Source organism: Triticum dicoccoides, chromosome 1A (genome assembly GCF_002162155.2).
Source record: "Triticum dicoccoides isolate Atlit2015 ecotype Zavitan chromosome 1A, WEW_v2.0, whole genome shotgun sequence".
Lineage (NCBI taxonomy): Eukaryota > Viridiplantae > Streptophyta > Magnoliopsida > Poales > Poaceae > Triticum > Triticum dicoccoides.
Genome location: NC_041380.1, coordinates 543,234,470 through 543,253,619, shown reverse-complemented (window position 1 = coordinate 543,253,619; position 19,150 = coordinate 543,234,470). Strand labels below are relative to the sequence as shown.

At 43.3% G+C, this 19,150-nt stretch overlaps 1 protein-coding gene across 1 annotated transcript; it reads right to left on the bottom strand.

Annotated features, from left to right (window-relative positions):
• Positions 1–2,797: 2,797 nt before the first annotated feature.
• Positions 2,798–8,134, bottom strand: LOC119287538 (ABC transporter A family member 7-like). The gene is made up of 18 exons (XM_037567095.1): positions 7,954–8,134; positions 7,414–7,798; positions 7,231–7,313; positions 6,994–7,138; positions 6,223–6,348; positions 6,022–6,146; positions 5,773–5,931; positions 5,535–5,697; positions 5,327–5,452; positions 5,153–5,236; positions 4,711–5,075; positions 4,403–4,603; positions 4,199–4,308; positions 4,029–4,113; positions 3,734–3,862; positions 3,546–3,651; positions 3,383–3,471; positions 2,798–3,271 (listed from the first exon to the last, which is right to left on the bottom strand). Exons 1-18 carry the CDS (start codon positions 8,038–8,040, stop codon positions 2,978–2,980), a joined length of 2,862 nt encoding a protein of 953 aa, XP_037422992.1. The 5' UTR covers positions 8,041–8,134; the 3' UTR covers positions 2,798–2,977.
• Positions 8,135–19,150: the final 11,016 nt, after the last annotated feature.

The window sequence follows — 19,150 nt, the reverse complement described above, 5'->3', positions numbered from 1 at the left end:
ACTGTAGGGTGTTGCAATACGTTCATGATTCGCTTATAGTGGGTTGCTTGAGTGACAGAAGCATAAACCCGAGTAAGGGGATTATTGCGTATGGGATAAAGGGGACTTGATGCTTTAATGCTATGGTTGGGTTTTACCTTAATGATCTTTAGTAGTTGCGGATGCTTGCTAGAGTTCCAATCATAAGTGCATATGATCCAAGAAAAGAAAGTATGTTAGCTTATGCCTCTCCCTCATACAAAATTGCAATGACGACTATCGGTCTTGTTAACAATTTCCTAAGACAATTCCGCACACTGATCCACCATTATTCCACACTCGCTATTTATAATATTTAGTAATATATTCTAACTTTATGATAACAGCACCTAATTTTATGTTTTAGCTCTCCTATATCATGCAAAGTTATCCTCTTCATACCCACGACGTAGTTTTATTTTTCGTTTCTAGTTGGAAGAAAACGTTCGGTGTACGTATAGTCGTATCAGTGGCAGATAGGGCTTGAGATAATATTGATCTTATCTTTAGCTCCTTGTGGGTTCGACACTCCATACTTATCACTTCCACCTTTGGGAATTGCTACGATGATTCCCTGCACTTGGGGATTATCATGCGCCATCCCCAGGGTGCGCTGCCGGCCACTGGTGCGGCTGCAGGGCAGGCCGCTGTTGCGGTTATGGGGCCGGAGTTCTCGGTGCCTTTCAACAAGCGGGCGCCCGTGCTGCCGGTGGCGGTGCGGGCGCATGAGGAGCACGATGACCTGGTGGAGGCCTGCTTCCTGGAGGCGGCCGACGACACCTGGCAGATGGACGCAGAGCTCGCCCGTGCCGTCCTGGTTATGGTGACTGGCAACAGGCCTACGGCGGATCTAGTGTCAGCGGCAGAGGCCTTGCATGCGGCGTTCGATATCGGTCCGGCTGATATGTCTATCCAGGCCTTCTTCCCCGACGACTTCCTTGTGCTATGTCGGGAGGGAGCGACCCGCGATAGGATGATTCGTGCAGGCCGCACGCATTCATCTTGGTTCGAGCTGAACTTGCGGCCATGGAACAGGCAGGCACAGGCCACGGCGGCATCGCTGCCATTTTTGGTCCCGATTGCTCTGTGCGGTGTTCCGGTGCCCGCCTGAAACCAGAGGAAGGCGAGTGTGATCCTGTGTGGCCTTGGGTATGTCGTGGGGGTCGATGATAGCACTGCTCGGCGGCTGGATATGGCGGATTTTCGTGTGTGGCTTCGAACGGACCGGCCGCGGCGGATCCCGCGTCGCCGGATGCTCTACGTCGACGAGCCAAGGCGGAATCTTTGGGCGGAGGAGAACGGTCATCAGGTGGCTACTGGATGGTGGGCCAAGATGTTGTGGCGTCGGATCGACATTACTGTTCTCACGGAGCCGGTGATGGTCAAAACAAATGGTTGTTTTTTCATCCCCATGAATTAGTCCCTGTGATTTGTATTGAAGCGGAAACAACTAATATGGATCGGAGGGAGTAACAATTTTAGATGAGTATATACTATATGATTTTTGGAAGCAACGAATACATTCAATCGGTTTGGCTAGCGGAACAGCGTAATAGATTATGTCTACGGGTCATCTAATCTTGCACGCTGATGTGCGGCGCTTATGCGAGCACTGCAGCATGGGTCGCTCACACGTCCCCGTTTCATGAGTTTGCCCAGCGAGCGGAGTAGACGCTAGCTAGTGAGTGCGGGGCACTAGCAAGCGAGCGACCACCCGTATTAATTTTATTTAGCCCACCCGTAAAAATGAGTCGACCACACGTCCCCCTTTTTTTTCAATCCATGAATATGAAAAACTGTTCGTAAATTTTGAATTGTTCATCAATTTTAAAAATAATCAAGAATTTTAGAAATGTTGCAATGTAAACATTGTTCAAGAGCTTCCAAAAATGTTCACGACTTTTATAGAAAATTATTAATTTGAAAAAGTATTTAAAATTTTAAAAATATCTGCATTTAAAAAAGTTACACACTTCAAAAAATGTTCGAGAATTTGAGAAACGACTGCAAAATTCTAAAATGTTCTGAATAAAAAATAAAAAATAAAAAATTTAAGCATAAAAAAAATATTATGAATTTAAAATGAGAAAAACGAAAACAAACCCTAGAAAATTTTGTGAAAAAAAGAAAGAAAACTAGAAAACCGGTGGATAAAACCCCTAAATAGAAGGTTCCCAAAACCTGCGTAGAACCTCTGCAAACCGTTCCCCGAGAATTTCCTATTTGCCGCACGTTGAGGAAAACTGTCTCAGAAACACACAGTTTTTTGTTGTTGAGGGATGCAGAAACGCACAGGTGAGGTCGACATTGAGCGAATTGGGGCCGGCAATTTTTGGGAACCTTCTCAAAGTTCCTGAACCATTTTTGTTATTTCTTTTATCATTTTTCCTATGATTTTTAGTTTTTGTTTTTTTATTCTTCTTTTTTCACTTTTCATAAATTCATAATTCTTCAAAAAATATTTGGGAATTCAAATCTTGTTTGGTTTAAAAAATATTTGGAATTTAAAAAAGTCACATTTTCAAAAAATGTTTGAATCTTCAAAAATTGAAAACAAAATCAGATTTTTTTTCATGGTTTTAATTTTTTGGGGGAATTTCATATTTTTTTCAGTTTTATTTAAAACAGTTTGGATTTTGGAAATTTGTTCGACAATTTTCAAAAATGTTCAGAATTTCAATAAAAATTCATGTTTACAAAATGTGTTCGTGTTTTCCAAACATTGATTGCATTTTAAAAAAGGATTTTTTTTCTAACTTATATGACAAATGAATACGGTACACTGGAATTGCCAGCATCACAAGTAAAATTTTGATATACAGCTTTACACAATACTAAATTTACACCCCTAGTGCCACACTAACCAAAACTTCCGTATAGCGAAGTTCAAACAAGTCTCATACACCATATATTTCTCAACAAAGAAAAAGAATAATGACCTATAAATCAAATATACTAATTACACGTTGAAAGCTTGTGCTCCCTTGGCAACCTTGATGAAGACATCCTCCAAGGTGGTGTCAGCGAGGCCCCAAGCGTGTATGCTAAAACGGCCCTTTGCACTCTCAACTTCATTGAAAACGTCTGCTATCTTCACCTCCTGCTTTGGCAGCTCAAATTTCTGTGTTCCAGATATGTGATATATCCTGTTTGCATTTGGCGACAAACGGCGAACCAGCTGTTCAACCTCCTGCTCATGTTCTGAAGATGTTGTCATTGTGAACACGTAGGTGCCCCCGTATCTTGCTTTGAGCTGCAGAACATTGCAGAGGAAAATATTGCAAGTGTTTAATAAAGTAGCATACAGTTACACAAATTGTAGTTCTGTCATTCTGTGCTTCATACAAGTGAATAGGTAATTTACCTCTTTCGGATTTCCAATGCACTGGAAACCACCATCAACAAAAATACCCAGTCTATCACATAGTACCTCTGCCTCTTCCATTGAATGCGCTGCCAAAAAAACATACTTGATGATTCACAGTATCCATCGAAGCAATGAGGAGATGGTCAGGAAAGTTGAATACTTGTAAGAATAATGGCACGGTTTTTCTTTGCTTCTTTCACAACACTCCACAGGTTATTTCTTGACGCTGGATCTAGTCCAGTGCTTGGCTCGTCCATGAAAACAACCTAAAATTATTTACGAAATTTTTAGTCGCAGATTCCATTATATTCTGTGCATGTGGAAAGAGAACAGGAATCAGGTAAGTACTTTGGGGTCTCCAATTAAGGAGATTGCGACACTAAGCCGCCGTTTCATGCCTCCACTGTACTTCCCCACTTGCTTATCCCCGACACCGCCACGGAATAGGTTAACACTCTTCAGAGAGTCATCAGTTGCCTGACAGCACAAAATATTTTGCATTTCATATGTTGATGCATTCATGCATATTATAGTCTGAACTATTGCTGCATGGCAGAACCAATGAACATATAGCACCGCATTTCACAATGAGGCAAACAACAATAGATACTGGTGCAGACATAAAGAAATTGCAGAACTATACCTTCAGTAATTCAGCGCCTTTAAGATTTTTTAATCTTCCATAAAACAATAGATGCTCTCTTCCCGTCAATGTTTCCCAAAGCAAGCTATATTTCAAAAGGCAATAACATTTTTGGCATTATAGTGTGCACGGAGAGTTATACTGAAAATATCATTAGATCAAGGCCATACTCGTGTTGTGGGCAGACACCCATATTTGTGTATATTTCATTCATATCAGTCCGTATGTCCATTCCATGGACATAAGCAGTGCCAGATGTAGGTGGAATAAGCCCAATCATCTGTGGAAGAAAAATGGAAAATACATCCGCAAGGAGTGAATATGTTGGTTAGCTTTGTCAAAAAATGAACACACTATATGTCTTGTCACCATACCATACTGATGAAGGATGTTTTCCCTGCCCCATTCGGGCCAAGCATTCCAAAACATTGGCCTTTTGGGAGGGCAAGAGACAACCCACGAACTGCAAGCTTGTCAGGATTCCCATCCTTTCCATGGTAAACCTTCGTTAGGTTATCAGATATAATAGCATGGTTTGCACTGGGTTCCAGCAGAAGCTGCTCAACTACCTCTCTCTGAACATAAAAAGAAATCAATTATCAATGAACACATATATTGTCAGGGCCTTTTCAAATAAAAAATGAATAGGCATCTTTGAGAAATATGCAAGGGATTAACCTACTTCTTGAGTAGTGTCAGGGTTCTCCATTTCGACTACGACTTTAGATCCTTGCCGCCCGAAGCTATACCTCCGAAATGACGCAGCTCGCTTCTTAAAGCATTTCAAGGAGATCAACAACCTCTTTCGGAGTCCACCACCCAATGATGAGACTTGATCAAGATAAAATGCCAAGGGGAGAAGTATTGCCCATTCGATAACCATGATAATCAATACAGTACGCATTCCATTGACCGGGTCACTCAAATTAGTCCACTCCATACCACTGGTTCCCATTGCAGTTCCAGAGAATGCATATTGACCAAACTCATATAACCCTCGGTAAAGTGAAAATCCAGGGATGATCTCCATGACTACTATCCAACCCTCTTTGTATGGAAAAACATAACTTGTCATGCATATGATGCAAACAGAGTTGTCAAACATAAATAAGGAAGTAACTTACTTGGGAAACTATTATCCTCAACAAAAAAACGCAGAAGAAATGCGCCTAGTAAACCAGAACCAAATACATAAATGTAACCAACCACTGCAACACCGTAACTTCAGATTAGTTACTCACAAATATATTATAACCACTCCTATCTTACTTTAGACATAACAAATTTTAGTGACAGACCTGTGGCGATTTTGACTGAAGAAAAGAACGACGCTGCGAAAAATGCGAGTGCAATCTGCAGATTTATGTAGATGAAGTAGAAAACAATCTGAATGCTGTAATTATTTGCTGTGAAGAAGCGCAGACCTGTACGAAATCAAACCATTTTAAGGAGATTAAATTACGTAAATAAAAGATACTTCTTGATGATTTTCGAAATATGATTTACCTATCACGGAGCCAAAAATGATAAATAGTAGCATATAGACAGCTGATAGAGCAAAGAAGTAAGTGTAAGTTATCATCCAGTAAGGGCCGTCCTTCAAACCATGCATCTTCATCATAATTTTCAGCTTTTGTTGTTTCTCATACACGAGATATGTTAGTACAACCTGAAAAAGGTATTGTACCAACTCATCATTTTATCCATTTTTGTGAACTTAAACAAGGTTGTGTCTCATACTCACTGGAAAGAGTAGTTCAACGATCCAGGTGAAGAAGAGTGCGCCAAGAAGCGAAGACAGGTCAAATTTTAATTTCGTTCCTACTTTAGGCATATCTTTAACATATTCAAGCAGCATTTCTACTCCACTTCCTCTGAGAAATTTGATGTATGCGTTGGAAGCCTATAAGAAAGATAGAGCAGTTTGTAGTAATAGTTAAAATACAAATGAAATTCACTTAATATGAATTGTGCACCAGTTAAAAGCACATACCATGTTAACCAAGCGTGGCACTCGTAGTAGTGCAATTTCAGTAAACGCAGTATTGTTGCTATATGTAGAGTTGAACCAAATACTAATGTCAAGGCTATCCTTATTTGTGCTCAAGAAGTTGTAACCTGTGAAGAGAAACATGTTATACACAAAACATGAAGAACCAATGGTAACACTTCACTGAACTAGATCAGTGGGTACCTGCAGCAAATTCATTCGCCTTCTCTCTTCCACTTTCCCTTTGTTGTCTATATCCCCTAAATAGTTCGTCATTGACAATTGATTCGCTTTCACGCCATAACATCAAACCTTGAATGCACTCTACATCTAGACATTCAAAAGAACATTGGGAATGGAGAAATTAGTAAGCACCCAAGGGATACAAAATGTATGAAAAAACTGTCACCAATGGCATATTCTCATAAAATAAAATAAACTATTTCAGTAAAAAAAGAGTAAATTTCATGCTGACTAACTTACATCCTGATGTTTTAACTCTTCAAAGGAATAGTTTAAATTCCAGTCCCATCTAATCATTTGATGAGACCTGGTCAGCTGATATGTTCCTCCTTTGGTAAATATTAACTAATACAATTAACATTCAAGCAACGAAGCTGATTATAAATTTTGATGAAGACGGAAAACACTCTAAAATCACCATTTTACAAGGTCCAATATTTTAAATGTGGTCGCCTGCTACTCCCAAAAAACTACGTTACTGGCATTTTTTTAATAGAAATCAACAAAGCAGCTTGTTGTCTTTTAAAAAAAAGTGCCACTCTCAACGCAATTAAAGCTTAGAAACATGAGGTAGTAATCCTTTTCTTTGTTGAGATCACGAAGTGGTAATTCCAAATGTTCATGCTTTTCTCCTCGCTTCATCTTAACTAACTCCTTGTTCAGAAAGCATGTATTTCTGCATCTTCGATGAAATGAGGATTCCAGTTCCAACAAAGGAAAAAAGTTACTTACTGAGTTGAAGCGGTATTATCCCAGCATTGACCAAAACTGTTTGCGACAAATTGGAGCGACACTGAGGTTGGACAATATACAGAGTGTTCCCTGGAGTAAATGCTGGCTCTAGAAGCTGTCTAAACTCTGGCGTCGTGTCCGAGCCCTGAGAGAGACAGATCCAACCAAAAGCTTCGTACATTAAAAAACAAACATGGCAGCACGACTGTATAATCTATAGGCCTGGAAGAAACTCACAGGAACAATCTTGGAGAGCGCACCCAGATAGTCGGTGAAATTCAGAGGCGAAGACAGAGCAGGGAACAGTTGACCCGAAAGACCTGCCGTTCAAAAGCACGCACGAAGATTGAGCCTGAATTATGAACGAAATAGGCGCATGTCATCATCTCCTTGTGTGGCATGAGAGGGGGGATAACATACTTTCGGCGAGCGAGCGGTTGGCTCCGGTGACGAGGAAGGCGGCGGGGCAAGACCCGGCGTCGCGGCACGTCTGGCCGGGCAAACCGTCGAACGGCTGGGAGGCGGTGCTGATGGCTCTGGACTCGGGGGTGGGCAGCTGGACCAGGGCCGGCCAGCGCGGCGGGGTGGGGATCGGGCAGCTGGCGACCTGGTCCAGCGTGGAGTACTGGACGCCGCACTCGGTCCTCCGGCAGGTCCCGTCGGCGGCCGCGTCGACGCAAGCGCAGCCGCAGCGGTACTTGGGCTTGTCGATCTCGCGGTCGATGGCGCCCTGCAGCAGCACGAGCAGGACGCAGAGGAGGATCGGGAAGAGCGTGATGCACACGTTCGTCTTCAGGTTCCTCTTCTGCAGCAGCCATGGATCACAGCAAGCAAACGGGACAACAAATCAGAAAAAGTCGGCAAATTCAAATCAGTTCACGACCATATCGCCGTATTGCGCAGGTAATCAAACCATGGAAGTGAGAAACAGAGGAGCAAGAAGGCGGAGAGAAGGGAGACCTGGAAGCAGAGGTTCTTGCGGAGGAGGGCGTTGGCCTGCGTGGAGAAGCCGGCGGGGCCCCTCGAGGAGCCGGTGGAGGAGTCCATTGCTGGCCGGATTCGGAGGAGAAAGATGGAGCTCCACTGGTCGTCGTCTCCAAATTTTATAGCCGCCTTCGGCCTCCTTGGTCAGCTCCCGCCATTTCTGCGTCACGCCGTCACGGTGGTGTGGTGTGGTGTGGTGCCTTCTCTCTGCAGCCGGTGGGGGTGCAATTTAGAGACATTACCAAGGGGTTAAATGTGATTATTAGCAAAACAAAAGTCGTCCGTTTTTTGTTTGATTGACTTCTCAAGTTTCTCGGAACCTATGTGGGCCCCACTCGCCATGTAGTTCTACGCGTAGTGCTCCTAGTACTTGTCTTCTAGAGTCCGTTGAACGAACTGTGTCAAAAAAACAAGAGGCAAACAAGCTGCCACACATTCTTGATTTGATGGTCTGTAAGATTGCTAGCCGTTCACGTCGACGATAATAAGTCACTCTTGTTTGTTTTTTTAAAAACTTTCGATCTACTCATATTCAATCAGGGCGGTATAACGAACAGTCGAACACCAGAAATAATAAAAATTACATCCAGATCTGTAGACCATCTAACGACGTCCACAAGCACTCAAGCGAGCTGAAGGTGCCCCGCCGTCACCCCCCTCCCTCGTCAGAGCCGGACAAAAGTTGTTGTAGGAGACGGTCGGAAAGTTATCGTACTAAAGCCCTGTAGTACCAAAACACCAGAACAACAATTGCCGCCGATGAAGAGTAGCGTAAATCGGAAGGATCCAATCTGAAGGCACACAAATGAAGACGAACGATGAGCAAACCCAAGCAAACCCATCAAAGACAGATCCACCGGGGACACACCTTAACACGTCTACCGACGATGCTAGATGAACCACCGGAATGGGGGCTAAACGGTGAGAACCTTATATTATCTTCAGTGAGCCGTCACTGCCTCGTCTTCCTGAGTAGGACACGAACCTTAACAAAACTCAAAAAATATCTAAAAACAGTGCCCTCCGCCGGCAAGGGCCGAGATCCACCGCGCCTCCATGACCCTAAGGCAGGCCACGGGAGACGAGGCGGACCAGCTACGGCGCCGACGAGAGGTGGAATAACCCTAATCTTTTTAGGGGAGAGGAGCCAGAGGCGGCGGCGGCTGTAACCCGAGGTACTCCTACTCTATTCGTACAGTCGCCATATTTGTTCACATAGGCTAAATCCTTTTATCCGTTAATAACAATTGAAGTATTTTCTTAGAATATCAACTCAAGCTGCCTATTAGTCAGTGATGATTGCAAATGTTGTAATCATTTTTGTTTTGTCAATGTTGCGGAAAGGTGGTAAAGAGGAGGAAACGATGACAAGATCTAGAGCTACTTCAAACGAGTATCATTCCCATGTCTAAGAAGTTACCAGAACGAAAGTTGAGCACTAGCACGAGCACAGTCCGCTTCATCACATCCAACCACACAACATTATGGAAAGTCGTCTCTTCGTTATATTTGCTTCGCACAAGTACACCCCAGCCACCATAGTCTTCGCCATCGCCATAACAACTCAACCATAGACTGAACTTGTACTCCATTTGCTTCCATGGCGGTCATTAAGATTGTAAGTCATTTTTTAACCATGCATTTTGAAAAACCATATGTAATACTCCCTCTGTTTCTAAATATAAGTCATTTTAGATATTCCATGCACTATAAAGACTACATTCAGATGTATATAGACGTCTTTTAGAATATAGGTTCACTTATCTGTTCCGTATGTAGTCTACAGTGAAATCTCTGGAAAAACTTATACGTATTTAAGAATGGAGGAAGTATATTTTTTGTACGATTCGATCATGGTGTGCGGGTAATCTCATCGGGTTAAGTATTTTGGTCAGCTGATGTTGACCAAGGCCACTACAAAGTTGTCCTTATATAGTTCTATTGTGTTTCGTTATTATTTTCTTATATATCTTTATGAAGTTGGAAAAGCTCTTGCCTGTCATTGCATTAAAAGAACAATTGACTATTTCCTTGATAGTTGATACCCTCCCGTAGCTTCATCCCCAAGTATCCAGTTTTTCAGATTCAGATAGTACAGTTAGACCATGAAGGATTATTCAAACTAATCAATTGAGTGAATCTTAGCAGAAGGCTATCCACCCACGCACCTCGATCTTTTTTTTTTGCAGCAAACCTTCATCGCAATTTGCAACAAAGTAATTGATCACCACAGATGCATCAAGTCAATGGTTACCGTGGCCCAGAGTAGTGCAAGGGCTAACCATGCACGTGGGAAAGTCACCCGGTCATCTCCATGCCAGGTCCACATCAATCACTCATGCTAGAACCATGAGACCCAAATTCTCTGAAAGAATATGCAGCATACATCCAAAAACATCGCTCTCCACCCGGGTCCATTCGTTGTGAGAACAACGTTTGGCTCAAAGGGATGGAATATGCCTCAACAATGAGAAGCCGGGGGTTTAAGCTCCTTTGGTTTTATTGGCTATATGGTCAAGAAAAAAAATATGCCCATAATATTCAGCTTTGGCTTTATTACACTCTTGTGAAATGTATATACATATTTATTCTAGAAAAAAAACATGTCACCAAATTTATCTAGGGCTCCTCAAATGCCTCCTACGTCCGGGCAGATGGCCGATGAGTGACCGGTCACAAAATCGTGATTCAGCCGCCCCCTCAAACCGGCTATTGAGGCTGACCGACAAACTCATATCGAGCACATATCTGTGGCGGATATGGGGAGGCCTAGACCGGACCCATCTCAGATTCCACCAAATTGACCAAATCCACCGCCTTCCTCCCCCATCCATCCTCCATTTCCCGCATCAAGCCGCCGCCATCCTCCACCCTTGCTCCCCGATCCGCGCTGCCGCCCCCATCCGCCGCCCTAGATGTCATCGTCAGGTACCCTGTCCCCCACCGCCAGCACGGATGATGCCTCGGTGTCGTCCGTGGGGGTCCCATCCTTGGGAGCGAGCTATAAGTCGGAGAACATCGGAGGGAGTGGCGAGCGTACCAGCGCGAGCGGGAAGCGGCGACAAAGGAAGTTCCAGCCAAGGAGGTTGTGGACGTCAACGTGGATATGTCCCCTCTATTGTGCACGGCTGCCCTGCGCGTGTCTGCCCTGCGGCCGATAAGGAAGCTGGCATCCCCCCTACTCGCAACTGGCAATGATATGATGTCCGAATGGGCGATTACGGATGGCTGGAAGCAACCGAGGCACCGGAGATGGTGTGCAACTCACCGCAACTCCAGTGCCTGCAGACAAGCACGAGAAGCGCCGGCGCCCGGTCTGCCCAGGTCCCATTTGACAAAATGTTGCAGCAGGACACGGTACATTTTTTGCTACATTTTGCATCGCTTTCGTTATTCACTATGCCATTGAATAAATTTTTGCATATGTCATTGGGTCAGTTAGTTGCATATGTCATTGGATCAATGAAGGAAATATGCCTTAGAGGCAATAATAAAGTTGTTATTTATATTTCCTTATATCATGATAAATGTTTATTATTCATGCTAGAATTGTATTAACCGGAAACTTAGTACATGTGTGAATACATAGACAAACAGAGTGTCCCTAGTATGCCTCTACTTGACTAGCTCGTTAATCAAAGATGGTTAGGTTTCTTGACCATAGACATGTGTTGTCATTTGATGAACGGGATCACATCATTAGAGAATGATGTGATGGACAAGACCCATCAGTTAGCTTACCATTATGATCGTTTAGTTTTATTGTCATTGCTTTCTCCATGACTTATACATATTCCTCTCACTATGAGATTATGCAACTCCCGAATACCGGAGGAACACCTTGTGTGCTATCAAATGTCACAATGTAACTGGGTGATTATATATAAAGATGCTCTACAGATGTCTCCAAAGGTGTTTGTTGAGTTGGCATAGATCGAGATTATGATTTGTCACTCTGTGTATCGGAGAGGTATCTCTGGGCCCTCTCTGTAATGCACATCACTATAAGCCTTGAAAGCAATGTGACTAATGAGTTAGTTGTGGGATGATGCATTACGGAGCGAGTAAAGAGACTTGCCGGTAACGAGATTGAACTAGGTATGAGGATACCGACGATCGAATCTCGGGCAAGTAACATACCGATGAAAAAGGGAATAACGTATGTTGTTATGCGGTTTGACCGATAAAGATCTTCGTAAAATATGTAGGAGCCAATATGAGCATCCAGGTTCCGCTATTGGTTTTTGACCGGAGATGTGTGTCGGTCATGTCTACATAGTTCTCGAACCCGTAGGGTTCGCACGCTTAAATGTTCGATGACAATTTGTATTATGAGTTATGTGTTTTGGTGACCGAAGTTTGTTCGGAGTCCCGGATGAGATCACGGATATGACAAGGAGTCTCGGAATGGTCGAGAGGTAAAGATTCATATATTGGAAGGTTGTATTCGGACATCGGAATGGTTCCGAGTGATTTGGGTATTTTTCCAGAGTACCGGAAGGTTACCGGAACCCCCCGGGGAAGTAATTGGGCCTTATTGGGCCATAAGGGAGAAGAGGAGGCGGGCCAAGGGAGGAGGCGCCCCCCATGGAGTCCGAATTGGACTAGGGGAGGGGGCGACGCCCCCCTTGCCCTTTCCTACTCCCTCTCCCTTTCCCTCTTTCCGCCTCCGGAAAAGGAAAGGCGAATCCTACTAGGACTTGGGAGTCCTAGTAGGACTCCCCACACTTGGCGCGCCCTTAGGCGGCCGGCCTCCTCCCTCTCCTCCTTTATATACGGGGGCAGGGGGCACCCCAAAACACATCAATTGTTCCTCAGTCGTGTGCGGTGCCCCCCTCCACAGTTTACCACCTCGGTCATATTGTCGTAGTCTTAGGCGAAGCCCTGCGTGGATCACATCACCAACACCGTCGCTACGCCGTCGTGCTGACGGAACTCTCCCTTGACCCTTTGCTGGATCAAGAGCTCGAGAGATGTCATCGTGCTGAACATGTGCTGAACACGGAGGTGCCGTACGTTCGGTACTTGGATTGGTTGGATCGTGAAGACGTTCGACTACATCAACCGCGTTACTAAATGCTTCCGCTTTCGGTCTACGAGGGTACGTGGGCACACTCTCCTCTCTCGTTGCTATGCATCTCCTAGATAGATCTTGCGTGTTCGTAGAATTTTTTTTGAATTACTACGTTCCCCAACAATCAATTTGTTGCATATGTCGTTAGTTTATTTGGAATCATGATCATGTTAGGACAATTTCATGGCGAACATGATCAATGAGGGTCAAGAGCTTGGCATGGGGGATACCAATTGGCATATGTATGATTTTGGGGGAATATCATGCACTAACAAGAAAAACGTTAAAGGTACCCAAGGCAAGAGGTCAGGCATTCACAACCTTTGAGGATGTTTTGTTAGTTGAATCATGGTTGGAAACAAGCATGGACCCTATATGTGGCGCAGCACAAATGGTCAATAAGTATTGGGAAAAAGATTCACAAACGCTATCATGAACACAAGGAATATGTGAAGGCGAAGCCTATCCATATCACCCGCAATGTGGCCTCTCTCCAATATAGATGGTCCATCATCCAAGACAACGTGAATAAGTTTGTTGCTCACTATGCTTCTGTGCTTGGCCGGAATCAAAGTGGGATTGAAGTCGCAAGTCACGTAAGTTAAAAATTGCTTCGTGTTGTCATCATTTGGATTGCTAGTTTTGTTTGTTGCATTCTCATGATTACTTATTGTTTGATAAATGGTGTTGGCAGCCACTTTGTACCAACAAACCGAGAAGAAGCCATTTGATTCTAGTCATTGTTGGATGCAATTGAGTGACAAACCAATATAGCAACATCTCGTGGATGACCTCAAGAACGACAACAGAAGGTTGAAGAAAAATGATGGCTCAGATATCTCAACAAATCCATTGGATTGGGGGAGAAGATTTGGGGCACGCATGTGCCGGGGCACTGAGTCCCTCGCGCGTGATTTTTCTGCTTTTGATTTTCAAACTTTCATATCTTTTAAATAAAAAGTCCAAATTAAGTTATGTTTTCATATTCGTGTTTTTTCACGAGGGTTTTTGAATAGGATACATTTTGATGAATTTTGAAAAACAAATATTAAGTTTCAAGTCTTGAAACTTAGTATGAGCGACCAATAAAATCATGATTTTATTGTCTGCGACTGGCAAAAGAACCGCTTATAGTTTCAACTATGAAACTATATACTCGTGACCAAGAAAAATCAGAATTTTCAGATGCAAAATTGTAAGTTCCAACCACTAAAACTTAAAAATTAGTGTGCCCTCCTGTGGGATCCAACTACTTCGCGAATCGCAAGGCAATCGAGCAGTCAGGCTCACCGGCGGCGGAGGCGGGCAGGTGGAAGCGAAATGAAGGTGGTTGGGCGGTTGGCGGGTGGCTGCTAGTTTACATCTCGTGAAGATGGAGATGCAAATTTGCATTTCTAGGTTGTATTTTACATCTTCTGAAGGTGGAGATGTAAATTTGTTTGCGTCTACATCATCGGTTGGAGGTGGGTTTTGGGGCCCGTGAGATGTATAAGTTAGTTATTTTTGCATCTACATCATATATTGGAGATGCTCTTATCTATATGAATGCGCACACCTACGCCCCACTTCTATGAGTATCTGGGACTGAGTCGATCAATCTTGAGATTAATTAGGGTTTTTTTCCGGACATGAGATTGCTCAGGTCATCACACGCGCCTCATAGCTGAGGACAATGTCGTCTTCTCTTAAATGAATATCGCCGAAAAGTCAGGAATACATCTAAAAAATGCAAATACATATGCTAAGTTTAAGGCTTGAATCTGGATGGTTGCATGTATTAATTACACCACAAAAAACATAATCATTTGGGCTACGCTCACTTACAAGGTTTTGACTCTCATAAACTCATGCTATGAGCTAGAAATGCCAAAAGGATTTGGACATAGGTTATGAAACACAAATAGTGACCGAAAACAGACGGCAGCCTGCGGCGATCCCATGTTTGCGGCAGACATGAGAAGTGAGCATGTGAGCCGTGAGCGTGACCGACCTTATGGAGGTTGGAGAGGTCAGAGTTGGCTAAAAAAAGCTGCAGTAAAACCCTTGGTGCTGTAGCTATTTACAGAGACGTATAAAATGGATCAATTTAGTCAAGTCAACCCTAATCTTGTGGTCGTCACATGATTTTTCTCGTGACTTGTTAGAGAACCACACAATGGTATTCCCAAAAGAGAACCACACAACGTTTGTTGTTAGTGGTTATCTTCACACGGAAGTTTCTTCGCCAGTATAGAGTTGAACTAACACCTCTCTGACCGGTGACCATTGATAATTTTAATCCCTCATGCTCATGGTAATGAACTAATGATTGGTACACACTTGCGTGATACCGCATCAAGGAAGATCACCTTTGGCTAAAAACGGTGGAACATCACGTAAACACGGTTTATAGCTTTGAACAATCGGCTCAAGATTCTTTATTCGTTAGGGACTGTGGCTGGAGGACCATAGTTTAGATTTTGTGATGATGGAAGGAGACATGACTTGAACTGTCTCAAAGCAGAACGCTGACAATTACTTGGTTGGATGAACATCCAGTATGTCAACTATGACAGGGAACAAAGAGTATACACGGCTCGGGTCCGAGGTTTGTTTTTTCTTTGCATCGAGTCTGAGGGCATATGCGAACAAGAGATTCCATTTGAATCAACAATATTCTTGTCAGAGCAACTCTTTTATTTTTGCGAGTAAAACAAAAACTTGTCGGAGTAACTCTAGCCGGTAGTTCTATCTGCAGCCTTCGTAATGTGTATGAAGCATGCTTTATAATTTTTTTGAAGTTGTTGAGGCAACGCGCAAATATAGAATCGCTGTAACGGAATCTTCAAAATGTCCCTCCATGTGGGACCCGTTTGTCATTGGGTTAACAAGATTATTTCTTGCCCATCTCATCAAGCAACAATTCAAACTTGAAACTTAGATTTCAACATCGACTTATAGTGTGAATTCAATTACACTATCTACTGCGATTTAATAAACAACATAACAAATATTAATCTCTAGAATGATTTGAAGCTTCAAAAACATATATCTCTTCCCCATTTAGTTTGCTCAAAACCCGGATGAATCGGTTGGGTCAGAACTGAAATGGCAGAATCTCTTGTCCCTGCGAGATCACCGAATTGTGAGACCCGTTGAAGCTGGGCGAGAAATCCGGGCCTCAATTATAGAAAAATCTGCATGAAGATTGATGCTCCAATTATCAAGAATGGCGTTCTTATTGTGAAAGATCGTATATCATTCCCATGTCCCCAAATTGATGTGTGTAAATTCCAGATATATTCAGGTGGGGAGTCTTCTCCCACGTTGGCAGTTAAAAAAAATTAATAGTATAAATTTATTTATTTATTTTACAAAAATCTCAATTATCCATTATGTTTTTCTAGTCATCATTTTGAATATAAAAAAACACAGTGCGATTGTCTCTCACGAAGCACTTAGCTCAGGCAAGATTCGAGCTTAACTAATTACTACACATAGCTACTACTCCACTTGCGACCGTCTGAAGCAAATGATGTGCAAAAAATTTCGGTCGCAAAGAACGAGATGGCGTTGCTTGGTCCCAAAGAAATCCTAGCAGATGAACCGTGAAGACGTACAGAGGCACCAAAGGACGCAGCAGGTTTCTGTGAAAAGAGTTTACTGTGTTCCACGATCTCATTCAGCCCACCGTGTAAGCAGCTATAGGACAAAGGCACGCACGCGTTGCCACACCGGAAAGCAAACAAATAACCAGGTGCGATCTGCTCACGTTTTGCTTTGTCAGCCGAATTTGCTCACGCTGATCGTCCATAATTTAAACATCGGAAACCGGGGTCAATTACTTGATGAGCAAGTATACCCCTCCTGGTAAGTTCTTGGTCACCGTGCCACATTATCGTCTGACGTGCAGTTTAAAAAACTTATCGTGTGACGTGTGATAAGAGGGTACACATAATTATTTTGAGTTCTTTTATTATAAGTCAAACATACTTAATTATTTTGAATAGTAGTGTTTTCGTGGAGCTGGTAAAACGACTACCTGACTGGAAATTTCACTGGTGCCCCCACTTCATCTCTGTTTGACCATTGCAAATTGACCACGGAAACACAATTTCCAAATAAGTAAGCTATTTGCAAACTTGACCATGAAAAGCACTACTCTTCAAAATAATTAAGAACTTATTTGGAAATAGTAGTGACTGTTTGATCTAAGAGATCCGCTCATGGCCAGCAATGACTATATTTTTCTCCGGAATGTATTTGACTATTAATCGTTTGATCTTTCCCTTTGATCCTCAATCAGGTAGCAGGACATATTTATGTGGTAGCAAACCAATCCGGGCTCGATGCGTTGCTTGGAGATGAAGAATTTCTGGTGTTGCTGCTCAATTTCCTGGGTGTTTCTTAGCCGATTAAGAGTTGACTTGGGAATGCACAACGTGTATGATGATTGGTCTTATGATGGATGCAAATGTAAGCAGCTTTAGAAAAGTCAGCCCCCGTCAAATAACATTTGCGGTGAATAGGCACATGTATACGTGCATGTGCAAACGTGCTATAGCTTTGAACGGAAATTAAGAATTGGGATATTTACATTTTGGCTCATAGTTCGTGTCAACTACTCGCTCTGCCCGTCGTCTATCAGCCTCCTGAAATTTCTAGTCAAATTTTGACTAGAAATATAACTAGTAAAATATTAGTGAAATATGAGTTAAATGCCACAAAAAGTTTATCATTGGATTCATATTCGAAAGAAGTTTCCAGTGATATATCTTTTGTGGCATATAACTCATAATTTATTAAGTCAAGTTTTTGTCAAAATTAGGCTCAAAATTGGAGGGAGGCTGGGTGTGTTGACTAACACATGATTGAAATTGTCTACATACTTTCCGACATTGCCACTTACACCTTAACATCACTTTTGAAAAATAATAAGAAATAAAACCTCACAATCTCTCCTCATCCCATTTGTCCTCCTATGGCAACTCACCCCTTCGCAAGCTCGAGCAACCTCAATCCATACAGATATCTGAACAGCTTGAGACCATGAGGGTGGGCGGAAAAATCCTCACACGAAGGGACAAAGATGGTGGGAACCAAAACAACCCTTAGTGCCAGGTGGTATGTGTGATCCCATACACCACGGACGCTCCAGCGCAAACGGGGAAAGGAGATATCTGAGGCCACATGAGAGATGGTCAACCAGAACCACCATACAATCTCCAGAACGAATAGCAATAATTTGCCCCTCCGCTAGAAAGGAAGTGTAATCATCGGAAACGAGCCTCGACCGAACCATCTTGTCCAAGTGCTTTTACAAAACAATGGATTCTAGCCACAACGGAACCCGAAGTCTCTTAGAGTAATAATAGCATAGCCACAATATTTGCGGTCGCCATTACACATATGGAGCGTGCTCCATATGGATAGGCAGTTACTTTCTCTGGAGAGAGTTACATTAGCACCTTCTTCCTCGGGGCAACTGAGATACCCAGTGAGGGCGTCAAAATCAACGAGATAGCCGAGGTAGAAGCCCCGCCCCGGAGCGAGTGCCATTGACAGGGCAACGATTCTGATGGTGGGGAACGAGATCCTCTGACTTAGATCGATCTACTGCCGAGGGAAGTAGTACGCGTTGCGCCGTCCGTTGGCGATCTGACGACTCGCTGTGAGGTGGGCTCTTTCCTTCTCTCTTGTTCACAGCCTGCGCTATCCTTCTCGCTCAGAAATAACGGCCCATACGGCCCAGTCTGACTCTAGCGAGGGAAGCCAGGGAAAAAGGCGCGAGATGCCACAGAAAAAGGGCACCAGCAGCAGCCAGGAGTACAAAACGGCGCCAAAGTTAATCGGAAGGTGATCCGGCGGCCGGCTGGGACTACTGCTCTGCTCGTCTCGTCAATCTCAGTAAGTCCCCTTTCTCTGAAATCTAACACATGAATGAAACTCTAAAATTGATTGAACTTTCACCATCAGATTACTACAGAAATTGATCAAATTTCCCTTTTCTAATTGATCGGAAGAAGCAATCTACAAGTTGATTGGAAGGAGTTCCCCGGCGCCCAACGGGAACGGCTGCTCTCCTCGTCAATCTCAGTAAGTCTCCATAGTCCTTTCTCT